This window comes from Hirundo rustica, chromosome 1, assembly GCF_015227805.2.
Source record: "Hirundo rustica isolate bHirRus1 chromosome 1, bHirRus1.pri.v3, whole genome shotgun sequence".
Taxonomy (NCBI): domain Eukaryota; kingdom Metazoa; phylum Chordata; class Aves; order Passeriformes; family Hirundinidae; genus Hirundo; species Hirundo rustica.
The window spans coordinates 24,175,743-24,201,576 of record NC_053450.1 but is presented as its reverse complement, the minus strand read 5'-3'; the positions used below and the strand labels follow the sequence as shown (position 1 = coordinate 24,201,576).

At 37.9% G+C, this 25,834-nt stretch overlaps 1 protein-coding gene across 2 annotated transcripts; it reads left to right on the top strand.

The window, feature by feature from the left end:
- The first annotated feature begins 5,330 nt into the window (after positions 1-5,330).
- On the top strand, positions 5,331-25,834 carry CIBAR1 (CBY1 interacting BAR domain containing 1). 2 transcript variants are annotated; one of them, XM_058419359.1, is made up of 8 exons: positions 5,331-5,452; positions 7,287-7,521; positions 9,961-10,029; positions 15,141-15,242; positions 18,824-18,928; positions 19,446-19,559; positions 21,114-21,233; positions 25,013-25,834. In XM_058419359.1, exons 1-8 carry the CDS (start codon positions 5,421-5,423, stop codon positions 25,124-25,126), a joined length of 891 nt encoding a protein of 296 aa, XP_058275342.1. In that variant the 5' UTR covers positions 5,331-5,420; the 3' UTR covers positions 25,127-25,834. The 2 variants fall into 2 exon arrangements, with proteins under 2 accessions (XP_058275342.1, XP_039938743.1); XM_040082809.1 differs by having other exon boundaries at positions 25,010-25,834.

Sequence of the window (25,834 nt, the reverse complement as noted above, 5' to 3'; positions counted from 1 at the left end):
TGCCATAAGAGCACTCACGAGGGCCATTTCATGCCTTTGCACTGTTTCAGTCACAGTGGCTCGGCAAGAGGCCCACAGGATCCATCCAGGCACACAGCACAGAGGTGGGCAGGCTCTACCCCTACTGAGCCAGGATTTACAGAAAGAGTGTAAGACAACCCCTGCCACTTGTGGGAATTTCTAAGAAGTTGCTTATGTGAGAAGCAATTTAGAAATACTCCCCGTCTATGATCTCATTCTTGGAGAGCATTATAGACATCCTTCAGGAATTCTGCCATGACTCCCAGCACAAGTCTGGTGTAGAAGACTTGAAGAACTTTCTATCAAAGGCATTGCACCTGGTACATGTTGGAGAGACCCGGTTCAAATACGTGAGCTCCACCCATATCATCACTCTTCCAACCTCACTCACTTCAGTTGTGAAGGACCTAGGAAAAATTCCCTGCCTGCTGAACGGGGCAATCAAAGAACTCTCTGCTCTACTTTTCAGTCAGCCAAGGGACTTGCCACCAGTTTTGTAGTTTAATAAATACCAAATTGAAAGTGAATAATTCTGACTTGCTTGCTCTTGTTGACTCATGCTCATTTCAATAATAAAGTATGTCTGGAAAAAAACCCTATTTACTAATTAAAATTATGTACTATGTTAATAATAACAGTGTCTATTTAATTAATGTGTTTATTAACACAGTTATCTGAAAACAAAAGGCACATTAGATTGCTTCTGGCACTAGCCTGAGGGGAATGGCAAAACTGCCTGGCTCCATTGCTTACCTTCATCAATCAGAGCCCTGAAAAGCTGAGCAGGCTGTGACAGTGCTACTGCCACTGAAGAAAGGAGAGACATGACTGCAGAAAGAGTAGCAGACCCTCCACCCAAAACTTCTTTTCCTCACCATCTGTACACTAAGTTCAAATAAATGCTTTGCTTTTTACTAAAGATTTCCATGGAGATGTGTAGTAATGGTCTCTTTGCAAAAGTCTCCTCGTCTGTCTTTCCAAGAACAGAAGTAGATTGGCACAGGCCCTTTGTCTTTGACAATGTTCACAATGTGCTCACACAGCTCAGGAACTGCGAGCAGACTTCAGGTGAAGCATTCCGATAGCCTAATCTTGGATTTCTACAGTGCAACCAACAAAAACCAGGGCACCATTTGTTGGTAATGAATAAGAACATTTAGAATCACGTAGAGAGTGAATCCAAGAAACAGATGTTTTCCAATTCCTTCCCTGGAATATGAATCAGTACTCACCAAACATTACTAAGATCATAGTCTGCATCACAACAAATATGATTACCTGAAATAGAGTATCAAACATCATAAATCAATGTCAACAAAGAACATCTTCATCTGTCCATATTTGAGCAGTTGGTCTTAAAGATAAACCAGAAAAAAACATGGATTAGTCAGGCTGGGGAAGCAAACCAAGGACTCAGGGTCCTACTACAAAATAAGAATTTGGGAGAAATAAGTCTGAAAGCTTACATAGTAGAAAAAAAGTGGGAGTAACACTGAACAAAACCTTACTGTCTTGACAAATCACTGAAAACAAGACACATAAAAAAAAAACTTGTGCAGCAGCATGTTCCAGACATATTTTGCATTTCACCTCTGAACTCAGTTTGCATAAAGAGAAGCACAGGAGCAGAAATATGTACACAGAGGTAAACAAGGAACCAAATAAAAGAAATCCTCTGTTTATAAAAAAAAAATATAACACCTTAAAAATATGAGTCCCTGTGCTGAACAAAGACCCTGCTAGCCCAGCATCCTGCCTCTGACAGCGGCTAAAGCTCTACTGCAGAAGTAAGAAAACAACAGGGAAATGCATAAATCATCAAGAGGCTGCTATGCTTTCACCAATACTGACAAAACGGATAACAGAAGGTTATACCAGCCTGCGGGTATTAGCCCGAGGAAACAATGTTTTACTGTTTTTCTAATTATGTTGACAATTTTTTCTCTAACAAACTAACTGATTTTTAATTAAGATATTTGAAACTTAGTATTGGAGACTAGTGCATCAGAGAAGGATGTTTCCCAAAAGCTGCCTCTTGTTCCTGAGAAAACACAGAGCTAGGAATAAGAGGTGGTCTAGCTCCTGCATTAAGTAAGGGAGCTGCAGACCCGAAGAAGTGAAATAGCACAAAGAGGGAAATGGTTGCAGAAGGAGAAAACACTTGAAATTATTAAATCTAAATAATGCCAACTCTGCTAGGAGCTAAATTTCTCTGTTAAAATTATGTTGTTTGACATTCAAGGTCTACAGTGATTGCCTTTCAATACATATAATAAGACTTGATAGCATAGGTGAACAGGAAAATGGAATGTTATATAAAAAGCTTAAAGATTACAAAAAAAAATTTTAAAGTTATAAACACACTATGAGAAAAGAAACAGTAACATGAATATATAGGCAGCTCATCAATTTCATAGACTTAATCAACCACAGTGCACAGATAAACCTCTGGACCTGTATGGATCACTCTGTGATTACTATACCATACAAATTAAACATCAGTTAACAGAAACAAAAGTTGACTGAACAGTCTGTTGATATTTAAAATATATCTAGAACACACTCACTGATGAAATTCCAACCCAGAAATATGACTTTACCTTACTAATGGCTAAGGCATTCCCTAAATATGATGAAAGAAATTCTATCCCAGTTAGTGTTCCTGAAGTTTCCACAGACTTATGCATACCCTGTTTTTTTCTACACAGTAATGACAAGTAATTCTTCACTGCTGCTGAACACTGCTGGAGTTACTTACTGTTGTTCAATAAACCAGTACAGAGAATTTACTCAAGCTGATTTAAGTCAGGAGTCTGTTGCTTATCCTCTGGAGGAATATTGGAAAACACTGTCAACTGGATATTGGATATCAACAGAGCTTTCTTATCTGCAGAATTTGTCATTTACAAGATGTCATCATCTTTAGTATGTTATTCTGGAAACTTACTTAGAGGTAATGAGCAGGAAATTTGGCATTACTTTCAACATAATTCTCCATAATTATTTCCAAATCATAGTACAAAAATATTTTTCCACTCCATGATTTATGCAGCTTGTGCTCTTGTACACTCTGATGACTCAAAATTTCAACAGGCCCTCATGACATTATTTTCAACTTTCTATGTGCAGCTGGAGCTGGTGGGCCATATATTCTAGGACTATCTACAGCATCATATTAAGAACTATTAAGTCAAACCATGTGTGAAATCAGCATACACAAAATAATTTTTTAATGTCTATGCCAAGTACCATACTTCAGGACTGAAGCAGAATTAGTTTGCAATAACTGAAGATGAGCTGTCATTCCTCTTTCACGTCTTACTCCAATGACAAGTACTTCTTGAACTTTAATCACAAGTAACTTTTCCTTATTTTCAGTCTTTTATCTTCTCATTAAGCGGCAGTCTCTGTTTCTCACTGACCCATAATTTGAAGCAAGTAGAACTGTATTTCTTTTTACAGTTTGTATAACACCTCATATAGCACCATTCTGCTGTTTATTAAGAATTTCTGGGTATTCTGGAACTTTCTTTGTGTGGCCATTACTGGGTGATGAAATCCAAACATGCCCTAAGTAGCAGAATAGATGTTTTCAACTTTCAGAACTCTTAAAATTTGTGAGTGAGAGGTCCTTCTGGAGTACAGGTCCTTGCGAAGAGACAAGACTAACTCAAGAGACCAGGAGATTGTCCAAAGAACATGTCACAGGCAATGACTTGTAATTAAGCACTTGAGAGCAGGATGCTATCTGAGCACAAAAATAGTGGGGAAAAAATAAATTAACAGGATAAGCCTTGCTCTGGTGTGTCAATTGTCTACATAAAGGATAAAGCACTTAAATGTAAATGGAGTCAGGTGAAGGAAGGAATAAAATGGAAGGGTATGTCTCAGAAAGTATGCCTCAGTCGTAGTGGTGTGTAATGAACAAGACCCAAGAGTGATAAACTTGGATCTTGCTACAGTCTGGGCTACTACAGGATTGCACAAGTTTATTTGCCACTACAGAGAGGGGGTATGGGGTTTTTCTAGGTTTTCAGCTTCGTTTGGCTTTGTTTTGCTCTACTTTTCTTTAAGATCTTTCCTGGTGCTCCATGGGATTTTTCTCATGGCTGTCCAACCTCAACAGCTCTCCCTTAGGTGAAGACAAAAAGGCTTTTTTTTTTTTTTTGGTAGTGGGAGAGGCTCTAGTTTTCTGGTTTTCTGCTCCTGTACCAGCCCAGGCCTTGACACTGCACTTGTCCTTGAACAGACTTTGCACTTGCCCCTGCTCATGTCCCCCAGGGATCAGTATTGGTCCCAGTCCTAGTCAGTATCTTTATTGATGAGATCATCATCATGAGGGATGAAGGAATCAAATGTACCCTTAATAAATCTGCAGATGACAGCAAGTTGGGAAGGAGGGTTGAAAGGATCTCTGGAGGGACCTGGACAGGCTGGATCGATGGGCCAAAACTAACTGTGTGAGGTTCAACAAGCCAAAATGCCAGGTCCTGCACTTGGGTCACAACAACCCCTGCAGTGCTACAGGGTGGAGGAAGAGTGGCTGAAAAGCTGCTCTGTGGGAATGGACCCGGGGTGCTGGTTGACAGTGGCTGAACATGAGCCAGCTGTGCCCAGGTGGCCAAGAAGGCCAACGGCATCCTGGCCTGGATCAGCAACAGTGTGGCCAGCAGGAGCAGGGCAGGGATTGTCCCTCTGGACTGGGCACTGCTGAGGCCACACCTCGAGTGCTGTGTCCAGCTCTGGGCCCCTCAGCACAAGAAGGACACTGAGGTGCTGGAGCGTGTCCAGAGAAGGGCAGCAGAGCTGGTGAAGGGTCTGGAGAACAAGTCCTATGAGGAATGGCTGAGGGAGCTGGGGGTGTTTATCCTGGAGAAAAGGAGGCTCAGAGGAACCTTATCACTCTGGACAGCTCCCCAAAAGGAGGATGTAGCCAGGCAAGGAACAGCCTCTTTTATCAGGTAACAAGTGACAGGACAAGAAGGCATAGTCTCAAGCTGTCCCAGAGGAGGTTTAGGTTGGACATAAGGAGGAATTTCTTCGCGGAAGGTATGATTAGACACTGGAGGGGGCTGCCCATGGAGGTGGTGGAGTCACCGTCCCTGGAGGTGTTTAATGAAAGACTGGACGCGGCACTCAGTGCCATGCTCCAGCTGGCACGGTGGCGTTCGGTGAGAATTCGGACTCGATGATCTCAGCGCTCCTCGCCGAGCGCACCGATCCCGGTTTTCTGGGCCGGCGCGCTCCCGCAGCGGCGCCGCCCGGCCGCGGAGCTGCCGCAGCCCGTCCCGCAGGCCGAGGGGCGGCGCCGGGCCGGTGTCCATGGAAACCGAGCGCACGCGGAGCGCCGCCCTCCTTCCCTGCTTCCCTGCTTCCCGCCCGCCGCCGCAATCGCCACCATGATGCTGCTGGGCCGCGGGCTGGACGCCAGGTACCGGGGCGCGGGGGGCCGGGGGAGCCCCGGCTGTAGCCGGGGAAGGAGGCCTCGCTTCGAGCAGCGTGCCCGGGCGTGGCGCGGGGGTCGGGGAGCGATGCGGGCCCGCTCCTTCTTAGCGCGTCCGCCTCCCGAGGAGATGGGGGCCGCCTCTGCCTTCCTCCGCTAAAGGCCGCAAAACTTTTCCAGGCCTAGTGTGCTGTGCAGAGATGGAGCGAAGCTGTGCTGCCGATATTTATGTGGACCTCTCGCGAATAATTCTGTGTTCTAAGCGGTCGCGATAATGAGGGGGGGAATAACAACTTTTACACCCCCGTAGAAAAAAAACGTAGTGTTTCGCGTCCCAAAATGATATACTAGTTGCATGGGTGTACTGTAAGATTTGAATTGTAAAGTGGGTGATTACGTCTTCCTCACGGAGGGATACACTTTCTGACATGAAGATCTTTCAAGAAAATAGGAAATACATATCTTTTACTGAAGATCTTATCAGGTAGTATAATTTTGAAAAGCAGGTTTTTTAGTGCTTAATGAAATTCTTACTTGCGTACTCACCTTCACGAGTGAAGAAACCGTCCCCATTCAAGTGGTTCTGTGCTCCAGCATGTCCTGGAGGACTGAAAAACTTCCTTAGAGTTTTTTTTTTTAACCTTAACGGAATCTCTTTTGAACAGTCTTCCAGACAGCTTGCTGTGAAGCAACCCAACTGGGTTTTCGCCTAAGGCAGAACTATTTTTCATTAAATACTTTTCCTGAAGTAAAGGTGCTCTTCATTTGAATTGATTGCAGTGTTGTTTAGTGTCAAAGTACCACATTTCTTCGAATTTTTCAGAATGTCATGGATCCTGATACAAAGTCAGTATTTAAATATGGATCAGCAGTATTGGAGTAGCTTAAGGATATGAAGGAAGTTTTTGTTTCTGTCTCTTGCCAAGACAGTGGTAGGAGTGAATTCTCTTGCAGAGAATTCTAGCACTTCACATCAATAACCTTGTGTTAGACCATAGAGACTTCTTGGGACCCTGTATCTGGCAGGTGCTGTTAGCTGAATTGTCTTACAGATGATTCACTCAGATCAACAACTGACATGAGTTCACATCACCATCAAATAATACAGGAATATGAAAACAAAATACAAAGTGAAATATGTGAGTTACTGGAACGACTTATCTAGATCATTAATAATGAAACATACAGGCATTGGATCAAATAAATTAATTAGATTTATGTAGCTTAAAAGAAAGTAATTTATCGGTGTGATGAAGGTCCTTTCAGTGGTATTAGAATTTTCCCCTCTTGTGTCTGTTCACTTTTCTTCTTTAATTCTCAGTGATATTTATCCTCTGTAGTGCAGTTTAGCAATTGTTTGCAATTTAAAGAACAATTAATACCTTTACCAGTTTGTCCTCTACTGCCTAATTGCCCCAGCCGTTGCCTTGCCTGTTTAGATTGCAGGCTGTTGCAGGAAGGGGTGGTCTTGCAGAAGTCTTGTTTGAAACGGCAGGTGTTACCACTGTGCTAGTAACTAATACCACTAGTAATGGTGAACTTTTGCTTAAATGCAGGAGGAAAACTTCCAAGCAGATTTTTGTGATTTTGGTTTTCATCTATTGGATCTTTGAGTGTAAACCTGCTTTTTTGTTTGTTATTCATTCGTAAATAAACACCTATTACATCAGTTACAACATTCTCCTTTTCAGAATAAATTTCTACTTTGCACTGAAATGCGATATCCAAATTATTAATAATATAATTATGTAGTTTTTCTTCTGTATGTGTTGTAAACATTTCTGCCCTTCTTATTTTTCACTTATTTTTCTTTGATATCCAGGGACAATCAGACGAGACAAATACAAGATGCTGTTTCAAATGTGGAAAAACATTTTGGTGAATTGTGCCAAATATTTGCTGGATATGTACGTAAAACTGCCAGACTACGAGACAAAGCAGATCTTCTAGTAAATGAAATATATGCATATGCAGCTACAGAGACACCAAACTTAAAAGTTGGACTGAAAAACTTTGCAGATGAATTTTCCAGACTTCAGGATTATCGCCAGGCAGAGGTACAAAATTAAAGCTGTACATGTTGTGTTTGCCATCTGAACTTTTCAGTTACTTATCTGTGATTTAAAGGGAAATCATATACTCTGAAATGGGAAGAGAAACAGGAGAAAACACTTCTAAATATATTAATGTCTGAGCAGGGTAGGCTGCCAAAGCATTCATGATTTACCCTCCTAATCACTTCAGGGAAAACTGCCTAAAATTAGTCCTGTTGATGTCAGCAAAACTATCCTTATGAACACATAAAGATTTTGAGAAATTGCAAGGTTTTTTATTAGTCTTAGACTTTAGATTATGATTTATGGTTAATAAAGTGTTCTTTTTTAGTTGTGTGACTTGAGTTGTCTAGCAGCAGCTGAGGCAAAATCAGTCATTTTCCTTTGGCTAAGCATTATCAGAAATAGTATTCAAGAGGTACTGTCAGGGACCACTGTAGATTTCATAAGTTTGTAGTTCAACATTAAAAGTACAAACTTGATTTGGACCATACGTGACTATTTTGCCATGTTTCTGTTAGATGAATGAGAGAATAAAGAAAGGTGTTTAAGCCACTTAAATGTTTATATAAGTGTGTTTACCATGTGTGGTGCCAGTCAAACTTGCAATGCAGAATTCCAAATACTGGGATTAAAAAAAAATCATTTGCATGTACTCAAACTAGTTTTTGGAGTATGTATCTATTCTTTTAGTAGGACATAGAAAATTCCCATTTATAGTTTTGAACAGCTAAGACCCACTATAATTCAAAAAAGTGACCGAAGTAGTTGACATTCTTTATGTCTTCAGATAGGACTTTTTTATTTTGGAGAGCTTTGCAAGTCATCTCTTCATAATAACAAAGTGGAAAAAGAAAAGCTTTTAAAAGTAGTTAAAATATGATGCAGAGTGTTTGAAATACAAGGAATATGTGTGGATCTTTTAACAATCTATTTAGGGAGGGATTTTTAAGAAGTAATAAGAAACCTTAGGGTGCATGCGATTTTTATTTTTCCATAAGCTCATATACATCTGTCTCCAGCTGAGCCACGTGTAGGTCCTTATGCTTCAATTGATGCAATAGCAAATTATCCTCTGCCAATGAAATTATATTGTGGCCAGAGGTGAACGAAAATTCAGACTGCATGATCTTTCTGTTTTCATCATTAAACTATGAACCTGCAATTTTGAGGTACATATATAACAACTTGAGTTTTGCTTTTGTTGATTTTAAATGTGTTTTTAAAAACTGACATTTGGCCTACATCCTCCTGCCACACCTGTCTGTAAACCAACACTGCCCTGTGAAAGAAAAAAGGCAGAAGCAGCTTCTCCTTTGCTCCTGAAAACAAAATATATTATCTCAGCATTGTTTCTTCTGGGCATCAAGTCACTTAACAGTTTTCCTGTTTGCTGACAAAGTATGCAAGAGAAAATTAGCTTACAGGGATTATCAATTTCTGGTCTTCAGCTGCAGTGCTAGATACATAAATACTGAGGGTGAGGGACCACAGCATGTGTTAGGGTAAGTAAGTAAGATGGGCAGGTTATTTGGTACGTCTGTAACATGTTGTTTAGAGCCTTATTCCTTTCTCTTCTGTTGGCAGTTCAAGTGAAATTATTTGACAGTGCACTGGTAGATGGTATCAAGGAGAAATGTTTGCTCAGCTGGCATAGATTTTGGCTGACTGGTGATTACCAGTATAGAGGGAACTGTCCCTTCCCAGTAGAGGTATGCACGTTGTCCTAATCTGGATGTAACGATGATGGGCCGCAGGACTCACTCATGGTCCGTAAGTCATTGGCAGATTATGCTGGGGCCACTCAGACACTTTTGTCAGATTCGACAAGCGGATCTTATCCTATTGCCTGTCTGACCATATGTAGCTGTTTTTCTGATTAGGAGAACTGAAACAAAAATTCAGAACATTCATCTGTGAGAGCATTTATGCATTTTACATACCCTGTTATGGGTATTTTTAGTGCACTCAGTAACAGCAATGCTGTTTCCATTATCTTTAAGAAGTGTTCCATTTTGTACAGTATATTTGATAGCAAAGATTCCATAGTCCATAACTTATCACTATGTGTAGAGCAAATACACTGATCTTTAGATACAAAGCTACAGAACTTCAAGATGCAATGTTGGATGTATTTAGTACTCAGTTTGATGTATTCAGAGTTTTCCATGTTTCATTTATCCTGATCTAATTAGGAAAGAAAAGGAATTCCACTAGAATTCCACTTGAGAATTCCACTTGAGCTCTTCAGAAAACAAATTCTTTCTTGGTTAATGTACTTGCCTATAGTTTTTACAAAATTTTTTAAAAACTCTTATCCTAATATATTTCCAGCATATATGGATTTAATTTGTAATAAGAAGAGTCACTATTAAATTGTTTCCCATTTCTGCACATCATGCATATGGATGATTTTAGCAACCTTTTGATTTCTTTCTATAGGTTGACAGGCTGGAAGCCAAGGTTGTTGAACCTCTGAAATATTACGGGACCATAGTGAAACTTAAAAGGGTAGGTTAAATATATGTTTTCTTACAAGGTATATTTCAGTGTCCTGGCCACTCAGTTGAAAACTTTTTGTTTATTGAGAAAATGGTTCTGATTTTTCATAGTTCAGTAATCAGTTTAACTTAATTATGTAGTTAGACATCTGAACTGAAGCTATATATATGTTGGAGGAAAGAGCTTTGATGTGAAGACAAGGATATTCAGGCTCTTTGAGCACGAGAAAATGCTCAGAAAAGGCATTTATTTCTTCTCTTCCAAACTTCCTAGATAGTGTAAATTCAGGACTTTTTATTTATAAATAATGTCATTTATTATTGTTTGATTTTGAGGATGATGGTGGTGATGGCTGTTAGTCATCAATTTGCTGCCTGTACCAGCTTTTCTAACTCAGAATTTTGTTCTACATTAAAATTCAGAACTTAGAAAACACATTTGAACTTCATGAGTAGGTAGTTGCCAAAATCCCTCTCTGTCAAGTCATCATGATGACCTGAAGATAAACAAAAACTGATACCTCTTCATTCACTATATTTTCAAAACAATGTTTATGGGGGTGAAATATTCCCTTAGAATATCTGTAAGTTTCTTTCCTCCAGGAAGGATAAGCTCGAGCAAGTATTTTTTAATAAGCAGATACTAAAAGTAGATGTTCAAAATACGTGTATCTTATGCAGAGAATACCTTAATCCTGCAAATTCAAGTCTGTAATTGATGTATATGTCTGTACCATAATCTATATAAATCAAAAACTTAAAATATTATTTTTATCCAATGATATTTTACAAAAATACCAAAACAAAAATCTTGTGGTGTGTTCATCATGATTAATTTGAGTAGATTGTGGCACTCCACCTCAAGAAGGCAGTTTTCCCACGTTTTTGTTGTGGTTTTTTTCCCATATGGTGAAAAACCAAGTAGTAGTTTGGAACTCACTGCACAGTTACCTCCCTTGGTGGTTAGAGAAACGATTGTGAAGGAAATGCATCCCATGGTAGTCCTTAGCAGAGCTGTAGATATAGAGCCTAAAACCTGGTATCTTAATGGTCACTCTGAAACTCAGTTTGTGAGATCTAGGACTAAGTACTTTGTAGGGGATAAATGTTGAGGGTGGAAGACAAGTTTCATGTGTTTGTGGCAGTAGGGTTGCTGAAGAGACACAAAACATTACAGCAGTGCTTGTGGCTTCCAAAGCATTGAAGATACTTGCCTTGAGGTGCACTGCCACTGGTAGATAGCCAGTAATGCTGAGGACAGAAGCAACTGAAACCGTCATTGCTTGCAACAGTGAATTGAACTTCCTGTGGTCTTTGCCTTTCAGAATGTCAGAAAGTGTTGCATAATGTTTATTTTAGCTACAGTGACGAGTACAGGAGCATTTTTAAACTGTAGATGGGATCAACTACTTTACCAGTTTACCTTTGAACTAAGATAGAGTTCACTAAAGATGTAGGCCATTAAATGGTCATTTTTTTGCCCATTGCACGTTGACCTTAAACCTTGGTTAAAATTTCAACTACCTGGTCTTCAGTTGTGATCTATAATCACAGGAACATATTTAGTGAAAGGAATTTTTGTCACTCATGTAAATCTAGCACAAGCTGCTAGTTCTAGGACTGCTTTAGCTGTAACGACATTAGCAGACTACGTAAAACCAGGCAGAATATGTCATTATAGCTACTTTCTATAAAGGGGATGTTCTCATGCTGCTTACTTACTGGATCTGTTCCAGAAAGTACACAGCAGTGTTTCTGTGCTAAAAACAGCTCTTGCTTTTTCTGTGTCGTAAGACATCAGTGTCCTGTGCAACTAAATGCTTTAAAGAGGCCCAGGTCAATCAGTGTTATCCTATACCTGCTAATGAAGTAAAATGGTTTCATTCACTTGTTCTGGTTTGCCCTGCTGAATAGCTTCAGTGGAAGCTAAAACATTATTCTTGTCCTGTAACACAGCTTAAATGTAGGATATTAGGATTTCTTTCTGTTTCATTGTTCCATATATCAATCCTCACTTTTCTGCTTTTTGGCAACATTGTTCCTGGTTCCTTTTCTTCATGTAAAACAGGACATCATAAAACCAAGGTGATCCACATGCAGAAAAAAGGGTTGATTTGCTTTAATAACTTCAGTGACTAAAGCAGGTAACAGTACAGTGATGAGACTCTGCCAGCTCATTGTCTGGTGGATGAACTCTAGCTGTACTTCAGTATGATTTGAAAATAGATGGGTGACCAGAGTTCTTACGTGTGACTTGAATTCATAGTTAAAACCTAGAGGAACTATAATAATTTTATATTCTTTGTACCTTTTATCTTATTACCTATTCCATTCCACTTTTCCTTGAGTGTAACTAAAGCATATTTTCCAAGATACGTCAAAGCTTTGTCTAAATACACTGGAGGTGAATGTAGGACTTGGTGGTAGTTAGTGGTTAGTTGATGTTTGTGGTGTTTTGTTTTAAATGAAAGACTTCATCTGATCTTCAATTCTTGTTATATGCTCCACTGAGATGAACGGGCTCTGTAATGCTTCGGGTTTTTTTCTGAATGAAAGTATTTAGATGCTAGTAAAACAATTTTTTTCAGGTTTTTTTCTGTTAGGTACTGTACACCATGATTCTTCCACCATAAATTGCATTTTCTCCAGCTTTTTAATATTTTTATTGGGTTTTTTTCCTGCATCCTTTTCTTGGACAAAATATGTATGTAACTGGGTCCTACTTTTGTACATCCAAAACTTACACACAGGTTCACCACTATGCCCCTAGTAGCACTAATTCTTTGTCACACTTCAGCTAGAAGAGCAGTATGTTTCACGGTGGCTGTTGCTACAGAAAACAGAGGTAGAGGAGGGAACAGCTCAGTCCCTGTAGGTATTTCCGAAGTCACTACCTGCTAGAAAGAAAATGCTGAATTTAATAATGGTAACTCTAGAACTTTGCATCCTTGAGTACACTTTGCATGAAAGTCAGAATCCTTTCAAGCCACAGGGTCAAATTGGATTGACTGTTTTAAATGGGCCTAGAAAGTCAGTGCTTTTAACAGAGCTCAGTCATTAAATAGCACTCAGCTGTGACCACTAGATAGAAAACTTAGTTGTTTCAAAAATAAATAGGTTCTTTTCTCTTTTTCTACCTTTAAAACTTAAAACTGGAAAAAAACAATTTTAAAAAATTCTGTTATTGCTTTTCTTGTGACCAAATGGTATTCATAAAAGCAAAAGGCCTTTTCAGTAGTCTTTGACCTTAGAGGTAAATTCCCTTGTGAAAGAACAGCAGTAAAGTCAGTTTTGATGGGCTGAAGATGAAGTAGTTTTTATTATCAGAAGCCAGCTCTGTGTCCCTAGAGATGAAGAAAAATGACAGTTAGATACAAGGACATAACAGACAGTAAGGATAGGAACAAGGAAGAAACTGCATGTTTTGACCCGGGCGTCATGTGCAGCCTTGTTATTGAAGGAACACACAGCACTGTGAAACTTGGCAATCCTGTGCTTGTCACTGAGTAGTAATCTGGTCACAGGATCACAAAACTTGCTGAAAGACACATTCTTAGTTGCCTTCTGAGTGATGGAGACATAAAAGCATTAAATTTGTGAAATCCAAGGAAGGAGTACAGACAACTTCCCAACATGATAGTTTCTAATAGCTCTAACTCCATTATGAAGTAGTAAATAAAAATGAAGTGATATTTTTAGAGTAAAAGGTCATTTGAAATGCATGCCCAATCCTGCCTCAGATTTTGTTAGACCTTAGGCTGTATTTCTGCTTGCTCTAAACTACTGCTCCTTTAAACTGGAACTGCCAAAATTAATGATCTTTTCCATACTAGCATCAATGGAGTGATAAATACTTGACTGATAATCTTACGTTCACGAATGTCAAACAGTTTGCAAAACTCAGTTTATAGCCTGAGCAAAAATTAGAGAAAACTGGTAGATGAACATTCTTAAATTGTCACAGGTCTTCCTAGAAGTACATAGTACTTCTTTGGAAATGGAGCAGAACAGTTATCAACAGTTTCTGCCTTTTCTAGATCAGTTAAGTTTTATCTTCTCCAGCTACATCATTACATGGATGTATTTTGTTTCAAATGGTTGTTACTAAATGCATGTATATAAATATGCAGTTTAACCCTTTCAGCCACAGAATTCCTACGGTACCTTGTAGTACAGAATTGTTAGGTTGAAAAAGACCTCTGTGATCATTGAGTCCAACCATTGGCCCAGCACCACCATGTTCACCAGTAAACTATGTCCCCAAGTGCCATAGCAACACCTTTTTTGAACACTTCCAGAATAGTGATTCCATCAGTTCTCTGGGCAGCCTGTTCCAATGCCTGACCACCCCTCCAGTGCAAAAAAATTTCCTAATACTTCATGTGAACCTCTCCTGGTACAGCTTATATGTCCTCATCCTGTCACTGGTTGCGTGGGAGAAGAGACTGACCCCCACCTGACTACAGCCTCCTTTCAGGGAGCTGTAGAGAGTGATAAGGTTCCCCCTGAACCTCCTCCAGGCTAAACACTCCCAACATCCTCAGCCACTCCTCATCAGACTTCTGCTCCGGCCCCTTCAGCAGCTCCACTGCCAGCAGTGACAGCAGTTGGCAGTGGACAGGTGACAGCAGTAATATTTTCTTCATAACTTCTCCTTGGTACTGACTGCTGCCTGGTTTGAGGTTTTTTTAATGATGCCACTTTATTTGATGCTGCTTTTTATTTATTTGATGCTGCTTTTTATTTCCAAGTACCACATTTATTCTATTGCCAAGTCAGGGAAGAGGGAAGAGTCAGGGAAGAGTCTGCAGCCTTCATGTTTTGGGGATTTCAGCCTGTGACCATCTGCTACACTTTTCTTGTAAAGCTGTGAATATCTTTCTCTTTCCTTCCCCACATTTTCAACTATAGTGTGTGCTATAGGGAGTTGCGCACGGTGCTAAACTCTCTCAGCCCCCACTAGCTTCTCTTTCAGAGGATCAATTAACAGATCACTAAAGTCTGGTTTTATTCAAAGCAGAAGTTTTGTCCATGTTTTCTAGGCAGTGCATGTATGAAGGAGAGTGTATTTTGTATTATCCTAGATGTATTTCAAACATGTCTAAAACCTTTTATTTCCAGGATGATCTTAAAGCAACTTTAACAGCAAAGAACCGAGAAGCCAAGCAATTTTCTCAACTGGAAAGGACACGTCAGCGGAATCCATCAGATCTACACATTATTGTATCCTGCATTTCTAGTCACTATGAGAAATATCTTTAAAATTTCTTGGGAATTAAACTGTTATGTTTAGGAAGTAGTCATAACAATATACTCCTTAGAGGGACTGTTTCCAATGCTGAATCTTTTCTTAAACTTCATGTAGAGCTACAGCTGCAACAGAGCAGTAGTTACTCACTTTTGAATTGAAAAGAAACGATGAATTATTTGATATGTTTATGCAAGAGAGGTGGGCATAGATTATATCTAGGAATTTGGAAGTTTTGAAAGTAAGTGTAATCAGACTTTTTTTTTTTTTTTTTTCTGTGGATTTATTGTTTTATTGTTTGGGTTTTTTTCCTGCTATTTTGATAAATGTGCTTCCTGGTACCTAGATGGGATATGAGTTTCCTCCAGCTGCATGAAGGGATAAGTTGTCTTAGTAGAATACTCAACTAGACTACTCTTCCTTTACAAAGACCAGTCACTCCCCCCAGTGTATTATTCTGTATCACAGCAGGAAAAATTAAGCTTCCATCAAACTCAATTAGAATTTCCATTAAAATCTCATTGAAGTTTCAAATTTTGAAGCAATCAGAATCTAGGGCATGCCAAAAGAAATGGGATCAAGACAATCCTACCTCAGTCCCTTTATGCTTACATATTATGATACAGGATCTAGGTTCATGATGTGCTGCTTACTTTTTATTGGATTTTAGTGTTGGACTTGGGAGTCCTTAAGCAGTCCAATTTGTTGTTGGATTTTTATCAACTCTTATTTCAGAACCTTCAGGATCATTCTAGTGACTGGGGCACGAGATTGTAGAAAGAGGGAAAATGACTGTGTTGATCAAACAGAACACAGGAGAGCTATATTTTATTTTTGTCTTTGCCAGAGAATTTCCATTTAATACTAATCAATTCAGTTAAGTCATGACTAATTAGAATTCTTCATGTGATAAAGACAGACATATGTCAGCCACAGGGTTAGCACCTGAGCTGTGTTGCAAAATTCTCTTTTGTTGGAATTAAGGGAGTAAATTATAATAACAAGCCATTTTCCCCAAAGGGAGATCAGTCCCATTTTTCTCCCCTGAGCTAATTCCTATTTCATTTCATGGATATGTCACTGGACCTAGTTAATTTCTTCTTTCTTTACTAAGCTTCTCCAAAATACTCCTCTGTGACTTCGTTTCTTGTAACACCTGTTTTTGGTACTTAAGGCTTTGCCTGAAGAGTTATAAAATCTCAGTACAATCTGATTCTGCACATGGCAAAGGCACCAAATGCTGCCTATTTGCATTTTAAAGTGATCGACACAAAACACATAAGAAAGTATTAGGAGCAGGAATGTGCTCTTTTGCTTTTGAAGCTGTGTGCAGGTCAGCTTTCAGGTCTGAGAGAGGCTTTTCCACGTTAGAGCACAGCAGCTGGGCTACTGCAGGGGTTCTCCTATTTTTGAGCAACTGTGATGTCGCAGCAGTGAACAACTTTGGCCACAGATAACAACTTTGGCCACAGATAAAAAGGATCTGTACTCACTCCCATCTTACAAATGGGGTGTTAGCAGGGCTTTGAAAAGAAAACATTATCAGATTTCTAAAAATACAGAAATATACTTCTGTAAATCAAAACAGATTTCTTAAGAAGTCTGCTAAACTGTAGGTTGCCTGCTTTTATTTTATTCTTCTAAAAATAAATAACCAAACCCTCAATCCAAAACTAACAGCTGTCATGAAATGTTTTAGCCCGGATACTTGAATTCTAGCAAAGCTCTAACAAACTCCACATCTTACACCCAGAAGCTTCATACAACATGATAATAGCACTAAATACATAGATGTTTTGAAATAATTAAGGTAAATAGTTCACAGTGTATTAAAAGTGGAAGTGAAAATGACCACATACACGAATATTGATTGTTACATTGCCATTTTTTCCTTTACTAATATTTCCAGTCACAGGTGAATGTTCAGAAGAGAAAATATCAAACTGCTGTTATCCAGACCATGCAGGCTCTGCCACTTCAGACACTTCACTCTAAAACAATCAGAATTCCTCTCCCAAAGCATCTGTGCACAAATTATGTCCAATCTAAGATATACTGAGGAGATGTATTTGATTATCATGGAAATAACATACTGTATTTGTATGTGTAAGGGCTGCATATGCATAATAGCTGCCATCACTTACACAGTGACTGATTGAAGTAATTGAAAATACACAAAATGTCTTTTCCTCCCTCCTGTCACTTGGGCAAAATCAAGAGAGAGAGATGAACATGTGACCTTATGTACTACTAAAGATCATTATCAATTCTGTTTGCCCTGTAATGGCAGAGTTGTGTCTATCATTTTAGGCTGTTTTTGAAAGGAGATTGTTTCAAATTGATAATTCTGTGTAATAAGATTAGCAGATTACAATCAAAGAAGTGAACAGAACATGCCTTATGCTTTGGGTTTCTATATATGTAACACTAAAAGCTAGATTACAGGAACTGGACCTGTGGTGTCTTTCCATTAAAAACAATCCTCTCTTAAGTTGCAGTTTTGTAGAAATGGGAAGAACCCTACAACTTGATCATAGGATACAGTATTTGATCCATATACTACTTTCAAATCTCACGACAAAATAGATTTGTGATAATACTAACTGACTGAGCCTGTAAGTATAATTAGTGTATGATATTTGACCAATAATGTATGGAAAATAACAAGTTTAGACCCAAATCTTGTAGCTTTCAAGTGCAAGCTCTTAAAATTGTACATTGTTAATTTGTAATAGCGCAGAGTTCTCAGACTTGACTTAATCAGAATAGTTTCAATATCTTTCATTAAATGGTAGTGAACTTTCTGTAAAGTTCATAATTATATCTAATTAAAATAACTATCTAAAATGCTTTTTATAATAACAAAATAAGAAAAACTGTGTATTTATGTGTTAGGAATTGGTTGATGTGTCCCCTACCCAGTGCCCTGTTGAAGAAGTTTTTTATAAGTTATTTTAATAATACAAAAAATACTAAAAATATAAAATGCCTGAAATGCATTTGAATCTAAAAATTACAATAACTCTAACCTGCAAGATTGAGATATTTACAGGATAAGTATGTTAGTTCCAGCTGCTGCTATAATTGTCCATTTAAATAATTTTTAAAAAGTTAATAATATGACGTTCAGCACACTATACTGGAAAAGATTCTTTCTGGACCCAGCAGGTTGATCTGCAGTAGAAAGCAAGGGGTGATCTTTCCTGCTCACCCACCATTCTGGCCTGTGCTGGGTTAAGTACTTAAACCCAGTCACTGTGTTGTCAATGGGGTGTCAGGGCTGAGTCAGTAAAACTATCACATGATTATTACAGAAAACGAATCAGGGCAGAGGGACTTTCCTGACTGGCTGCAGCTGGCCATCTTTCATGTTTCACATCAAAGTCACAACAGTGCAGAAGGAATCTTTATATGTTCATTAAGCTACAGATTTAAAATACTGTAACACAGATATGTGTTGCTATGAAAACTCAGACTTAAACGTTTTCATGGCAATTACAGGAAATAGCTTTGTATCAAACGCAAGACTAATTTCACCTTTGTGTTACTTTACCAGGCTGAAAATGAACTGCAGAGAGCGACACTGGATGCTACTCGAACAACTCGGCACTTAGAGGAAACCATTGATAATTTTGAGAAACAGAAGATAAGGGACATCAAAGTATGTGTGCTCACATTTCATCTAGCATAATAAAATTAGTGTAGTTAGTCAGGGGCAAGATAAGCAACATTCAGTATTCACTGAAATGGAGATCTCATGGTATTCATGAATATTTCACAGAACTGTAAATTACTGATATGTACAGAATCTACAGATAACTTATCCTCAACCTGTATAAAAGGCTATCTTCAAAATAGTAAAACTTCTGACTAACTACATCTTGTGAATACATATTGGAGATCAAGTGAGTTTGCAGTAAGACATGTTATTCCTAATACATTTCCTCTTTACTTTTGAGGTATTTATTTAGAATTTATTATTAAAGAACAACTGCATAAGTTATAGCCCAGCCAGCATTTATGTCTAATTTCTAAAATTCAGGTATGACTACTTAAAAGTACTAAGTACCGTGCAGTTATTTATATCATGTAAATAACAAACACAGACTACAGTAATTTTTTGAAGTGAGAATGTATTTTACTGCATTAAGAAAACCTTTCTTTTCATTTGCTTTCAGAACATATTTTCTGAATTTATAACTATTGAAATGTTGTTCCATGGGAAAGCTTTAGAGATATATACTGCTGCCTACCAGAATATCCAAAATATTGATGAAAATGAAGATTTGGAGGTAAGAGTGACTGAGATTTGCTTTTCTGTTTACTTCCTATGTAAAGACAGTTTTCACATTTGGGCTATACACGTCCCACACACAAAAAAAATGGAGTATTTCAGGTCCCCAGAACAAATTCATGTAGACCAAGCCTCTTTTTTTGCACTTCTTCAGCAAGAGCATGCAGATTTATAATCTCAGAGAACACAGAGAGCAAATGCAGTGGCAATCTAATCTTTCCCACAAAACACAGAAAAGAGACTCAGAAAAATACCTGCCACTCCAAGCTCAGCTAAATACAGTTTTTAAAGAACATTTCTGCAGTGAGTCTTGCTCTAAAGATGCACATAGAAAAAAATCTTAACACTGCTGTGATAAGATAAAGACTTATTACTGCATTAAAGATCTCACTTTAACCTGAATTTTGTTTGATTGATTTCATCTCTTAATCATTTTTATTTGGCTGTTCTAGAATTATGAGACATTTGTTATTTACTACATTGGGGTTTTTTGCCTTGTGGCAGTAACCAGCTTCAAGTCACCTTTTCTTTTCTATTTGAATTATAGTCTCTCTTTCCCAAGATATGCTTTTCAATCTTTTATTCATTCTTGCAGTTCTTCTGATATGTTGGGCCTTTAAACTTAGGATCATTGAAATGTGTGTTGTGTATATAAGTTTGGTTTGTCAAAAAAGTTGGATCATTTTCAGTCTTTTTTTGTAAATGCCTCCAGTCATAATTTTGTCTCTGACATAGCTCGGAACCAAGTTAGCACAAGACTTAAAAAACCATGAATCTTCAGTGACAGTCATATTTGAGACTACTTGGTAACTTTACTTTATTTAAAGTATGCCGTGGCAGTTTTGTACTGTTTTAGTTTCACAATTATAATGTTACATGGCACCAATTCAGAAATCTCCTTTAAGTCAGTATTTTGTCTTTAACAACCAAGTTTTTAATCTCATTTTAAATTTCCTGTTAATTGGACAATTATTTACTTTTCATAAAAATACTGACCATAGTATACCAACCCTTTGACTTAAAAGTCTTGCACAAATAGCTGTATTGGTTATTGAAATAACTTAAAAATACAATGGATGTTATGCTCTCCTCTGTATTCTAAGAGGTTTCCCAAATTTTTCCTGAGTGGTACATCTCCTGTACATTGCAAACAACATTTTTCTGTTGCAGTTGTGACCAACAGCAGGGATTTGCTTCTGAAGGGGCTGAGTTCATCTTTGCAAGAAATGGAGATCCTGAAGGAGTTGCAGGGGTTCATAATTCTAGCTTAGCCTGAAACTCAGCTACATATGTTGGTGGGAAACCATTGCAGTTTTCCCTGTATAAGTGTCCCCAAACCTCTGAAGATTGCTTACCTTGACCACATAAGTATGTTGATGTGTCTCAGGTTAAGCAAGGGCGTTGTTTCAGCTAAAAGTGATCAGTCCAAACTACAGCTGATGCACACCTCTAGGTCAGGTTTCATTGTCCAATGCTGCATTTCTGCAAGAGTCAGTCTTGGTGATTCTAAGCTTGCAAGCATCTAAGTCACAGCTTTTCTCCATTTGATTAGGTATTTCGGAGCACACTTTATCCACCAGACTACCAGTCTCGCTTAGACATAGTTCGTGCAAATTCCAAGTCCCCTCTGCAAAGAACTGGCTCCTCAAAATCTTCACTGAGGACAGCACAGGTAAGAAAAAATTTAAATACTACATCACTGTATTAAAGCTCTACTTAAGACAATCTTTTAGCTAATGCACGTGGATCCACTGTCTTTACCCAGTTCAGGACTGTCAGAAATGTAAAGAAACTTACAATAGCATAAATATCGTATTAAGCTCTTGATAATGCAGCTTTATCATTGAAGGGAAAAAAACCTCAGCTTTTAAAGCTGTGTTGCTTATTTTTCACAAATGCCATTTCCAGCAATACTTGGTCTTCCAACAACAAACTCTGGCATCTTGCAAAGAGATCTAGTAACTTATTTGAAAGAGTAGTGACATTCTTTAAATACTTGCATATTTTTAGTATTCAGATGCTAAAGTGTGGCCTCCCAGATCCTAATCCAGACCACTGATACCTTCTAGCAGCAGAGCAAACCCATGACCAACAGACCTCTCTTTTTATACTCTGAAAATTCACCGGAGGTGAGGAAAAGGATGATAGAAATCAGTGAAACAGTTGAAGACAGTGCCACTCTTTTTGGACCTTGCAAATAGCTTTGCCACTTGTTTACAGCAGTAAACTTGCAGATATTGGAAAATGGCTAAATTATTTTTAATTTATTGCAACTGTAATCCTGTAACTACAATGATTCTTACAGTGTTTCAGTTAAAGACTGAAATGTCACATTTAAAATGTATCTATCTTACCTTTCTTCTTTGAATAGAAGCATGCATTGATACTATAGTAACGAAAACTTTTGACTTCATACACACTTTACACCTTCTCTGCTTTTAACACAGAAAGATCAGTTATTACAGTTGAGCTGTTCCATTGTTGAAAGTACGAATTGTGTCACCTGAAGGGATACAACCTAGTGACTCTGCATGAAGTACTACCTTGACTGAGTTACTTGCCAGTCCTCTCTGTCACTCAAGCAAATTTCATGTTCAAGCTGCTTCAGAAAATTTAAGAGATAAAAAACACAGAACAAGAGTACACAGAGTATGTGCACTGTGATTTCTCTGAGAGGTGGAGTGGAACTCCATTTTGACTAACTTGCAAGTTAACCTTTCTCATTTCCTAAACTGCTGTCTTAATTACAACTTTGGATGTTAGTGCTCTCATAACCTTTCTAGATCTAGAGGGAAACTGCAATGCAATTCAAAATAAGGTCATCTTACTTGGCTGTGCAGTGTGTCTGCAGAGGGGATCATATGGCAGAAAAAAGGGGTGGAACACTCTACTTATGCAGTCACCACAGAGCAGTGAAGAAAAATTCAGGCAGCCCTTCCTGATTCTGTAAAGAGTGTGGTGCTGAATTACACTAAGGGCTCTAATCTTTGGAACCAAACATCTCATGAGAAAAAAACCTGCTGTATTCAAAAAATCTTCAGGTGATTTATCTTTTCTGTAGATCTTTCACTCTGAAATTTTTGCCAAATCTAGTTTCCTGCTACACAGTAATCCTTTCCTGTCTGTAATGAAGTACTTTGCAATTTCCAATGTAAAGCAGTATAAATAATGTGGAAAGCAGTTCACAGAATCACACAACCCAAGTCTGTGGGGCAGGGGAGGACAGACACACGAACACTAACCCATAGGTGGGGGACAGTGTGGGAAGTCACTGCATACCAGATGGAATAAAGTGTGCCAGTAACACAATTCAGGTCTTTTCAGAGGACTTAACACATACCATCCTTGAATTTATTTCTGGCTCTGTGGATTAACTTTCTGTATTATCTGTATGTTACAAATCTAAAGTAGTCCTTGAGCTTTCATTTTCTCACAAAGAGCTATGTCCTTTCATTTTGCAACACTTGGCAATTTATCCTCAATGTTTTGGTTTAACGATTCAGGTTGGTATATCTTACATTTTATAACTATAGCAAAACAGAATGATCTTTTCCAGATATTTTAAATCAAACTTAACTACACATATTTTATCTGCATGCATTAAATATAATAAACTTTTGCACTGACACTCTGTAGGACAGCAAAGTATCATTTTAACCATTATTGAAAATGCATCCAAATGTTCTAACACTAAGATGTGGAGAGAATTGTCATGCTTCTGTAGCAGCATCTGCAGTGAAACATGGAGCTGAACTGCTTAAGCAAGGATAGTCATAAAATTATTTATGGTCAAAAAATTATAACATTCTTTTTTGCATTAAGTTATGAAAAATTAAATTTCAATCTTGCTATGTTTTAGTTCTTTGGCACAGTAACTTGGATTTAAATTGCATACTTTATTTTTTCATTTTCCTTCCCCTTAGGGATAGTCATGTTAGCACCACCAATGATAATATTTGATCTACTATTTAGTTTATTGCTGCATGGTCAGAGGTAATTAAGTAATGAACAGATAAAAGCCATAAAGGCAAAACACTTCTTATTTCAGGAGAGGGGAAATGGGGCAAGCTTTTCTTCAGAAATATGATGCAAGTTCTGCTGAAAAATTTCAGATGCCCTGAACTAGGAAAAAAAAAATTAGAAAATTAGTCTATCCCAGTAAAATTCATTTCACCTTAACATGCTCAATCTGCAGCATTCCTTAAACTCCAATTATAAATCAATGCCATTGTCTTTTTCTTCTTTCACAGAATGAGAGACTGCTGCTTTAGACATTTCAACTCAAGTTAGCCCAGCTTCACCCAATGATTAACTCCATTTTCTGTTGTGTTCAGGAATTTGTAAGCAAGTATTTGCTTCAAGTTAAATTATGTAGTTTGTGAGCATCAACAAAACTAAGGATTTTTCTGCTTTCCAAAGTTCAATGACTACAGTTTGCTTTATGCACACACAAAAAAACTTAATTACATACATGGCTGTATGAATTTTAACATCTCAGTGGTCAATTTAACTAGGAGCATTTAAGGACTTTTAAAACAGGGGGCTACTTAAAAAAAAAGGCCAAGTTCTGTCTTCAGTACAGAAGTTTTTATTATATCACCGTATGCAAGAAGACACAGAAAATATAACCAAAATTAGAGCTGCAGATGCCTTTAGAGAACTACTGAACCTGAAATAGTTTTTGAAAAGCATTCCAGATGACTTGGATAACTGTCTTCAATGTTCTTTTTCTCATGGGGAAGGAAAAAAAAAATAAATATATCCTTCTTTAAATTGTAAATGTTGCATAGTCTGTGAAGAATCTATCTTCAATAGGAATTAGATTGAGCCCTCATTAAAAAAAAGTACAGACTGCAGAGAATCTGTCAAATGATATGTAAGCTTGGGAGCTGGCACTTGTTTTTAATGTCTGATGAACCGAAAAGAGGAATCGCTCTAAAGGCAAGCACTGATGGGCAGGGAAAGAAGTTCATCTATGAATCAAGACTCTTTTACTAAGTTTGTCTAATTCATTCATGAAAAAAGTAAAAAGCTTAGAGCAGCATAGTCTTGAGCTTTTAACTGAAGAGGTTTGGTGTCTTCAAGATAAGATTAGGCCCTAATACTCATCTTCAGCCTGCTGTTTCAACAACTGACCCAGGAAAAAACTGATTTGCATCTAGTTGATTTTTAGCATTAACTGGGTAAAAATACCATTTTCCCTATCCTATAATAGTTGTCAAGGACTACATGGATTTTTTTAGCTTTTAAAAAACATTACAGTATTTTTATTCTGTGTCATTTATCTTTCCATTGGTGTACATGTTATGAAGAGTTAATAAATAAACAACTTACCCCCTCCCCAAATAAAAACCCTACAAACATTTAGACTGAAAATGCCAATGGAGAATTATTTTCTGTTTGCAGAGAACTAACAGTTGGTATCCTTTTTTTGGATTTTTGTTTTAGCAGATTTCCCGCAGAATGCTACAAAAAGATGAAGAAGAGGACGAGGAGGAAAATGAAGATGAGGATGAAGAGGAGGATGAGGAGAATAAATTTGATGCTACTAAGGAAGTGAGATAGCAAAGCTGTTCTAAGAGGGGGTTTTTTTTATTAAGGGGGAAAGAAAACCCTTTACCTGTAGGCTTTTTTATGTTGGATCTAAACTTTCACTGGGGCTATATGTTTAGAATTCCAGCAGGAGCAGGAATCAGCACTGACCCTAGAGTGCCAGACAACAGATGACTGGTTTCAAGGAATGGAAAAATCCATTGAAAGTGGACAATTTCAGTAGCTAGAAAATAAATATTTAAATAGATGCCTGTATTATATTTGCATAAATGTTATATTGTAATCACATTTGCTTTAACTTACGTGAACAGTGTCCAAAAACTGCACTAAGCTTTCATGCAGTTATGAGCATTGTTTTCTTGTTACCTTGCCAATATATTACCTCCCTAGCCTATACACCTCTTGAATATATGAAGTACTCTAGCTGTAACTATTATTATTGGGTTTATACATCCGAAACTGTAGTAATTAAGAAACTGTTTGCAGCAACAACCCGTTAAGATTTCACTTTGCTATCCACCCTGGATGGCAGAAGGCAGGGTGAGGTGTACTTTTTTGTCTTATTTTCATTTTCCTCAGGCTTTCACCAGGTTCAGATGACTTTTGATTCCTTTACACATACAGAATGAACAGTCACAAATAAGGATCTGGCCCAGTATTTTCTGTTCAATGCTGCTTTGCTTTTAAATAAAAGTGCCTTCATGATAAAACTAGTGGATA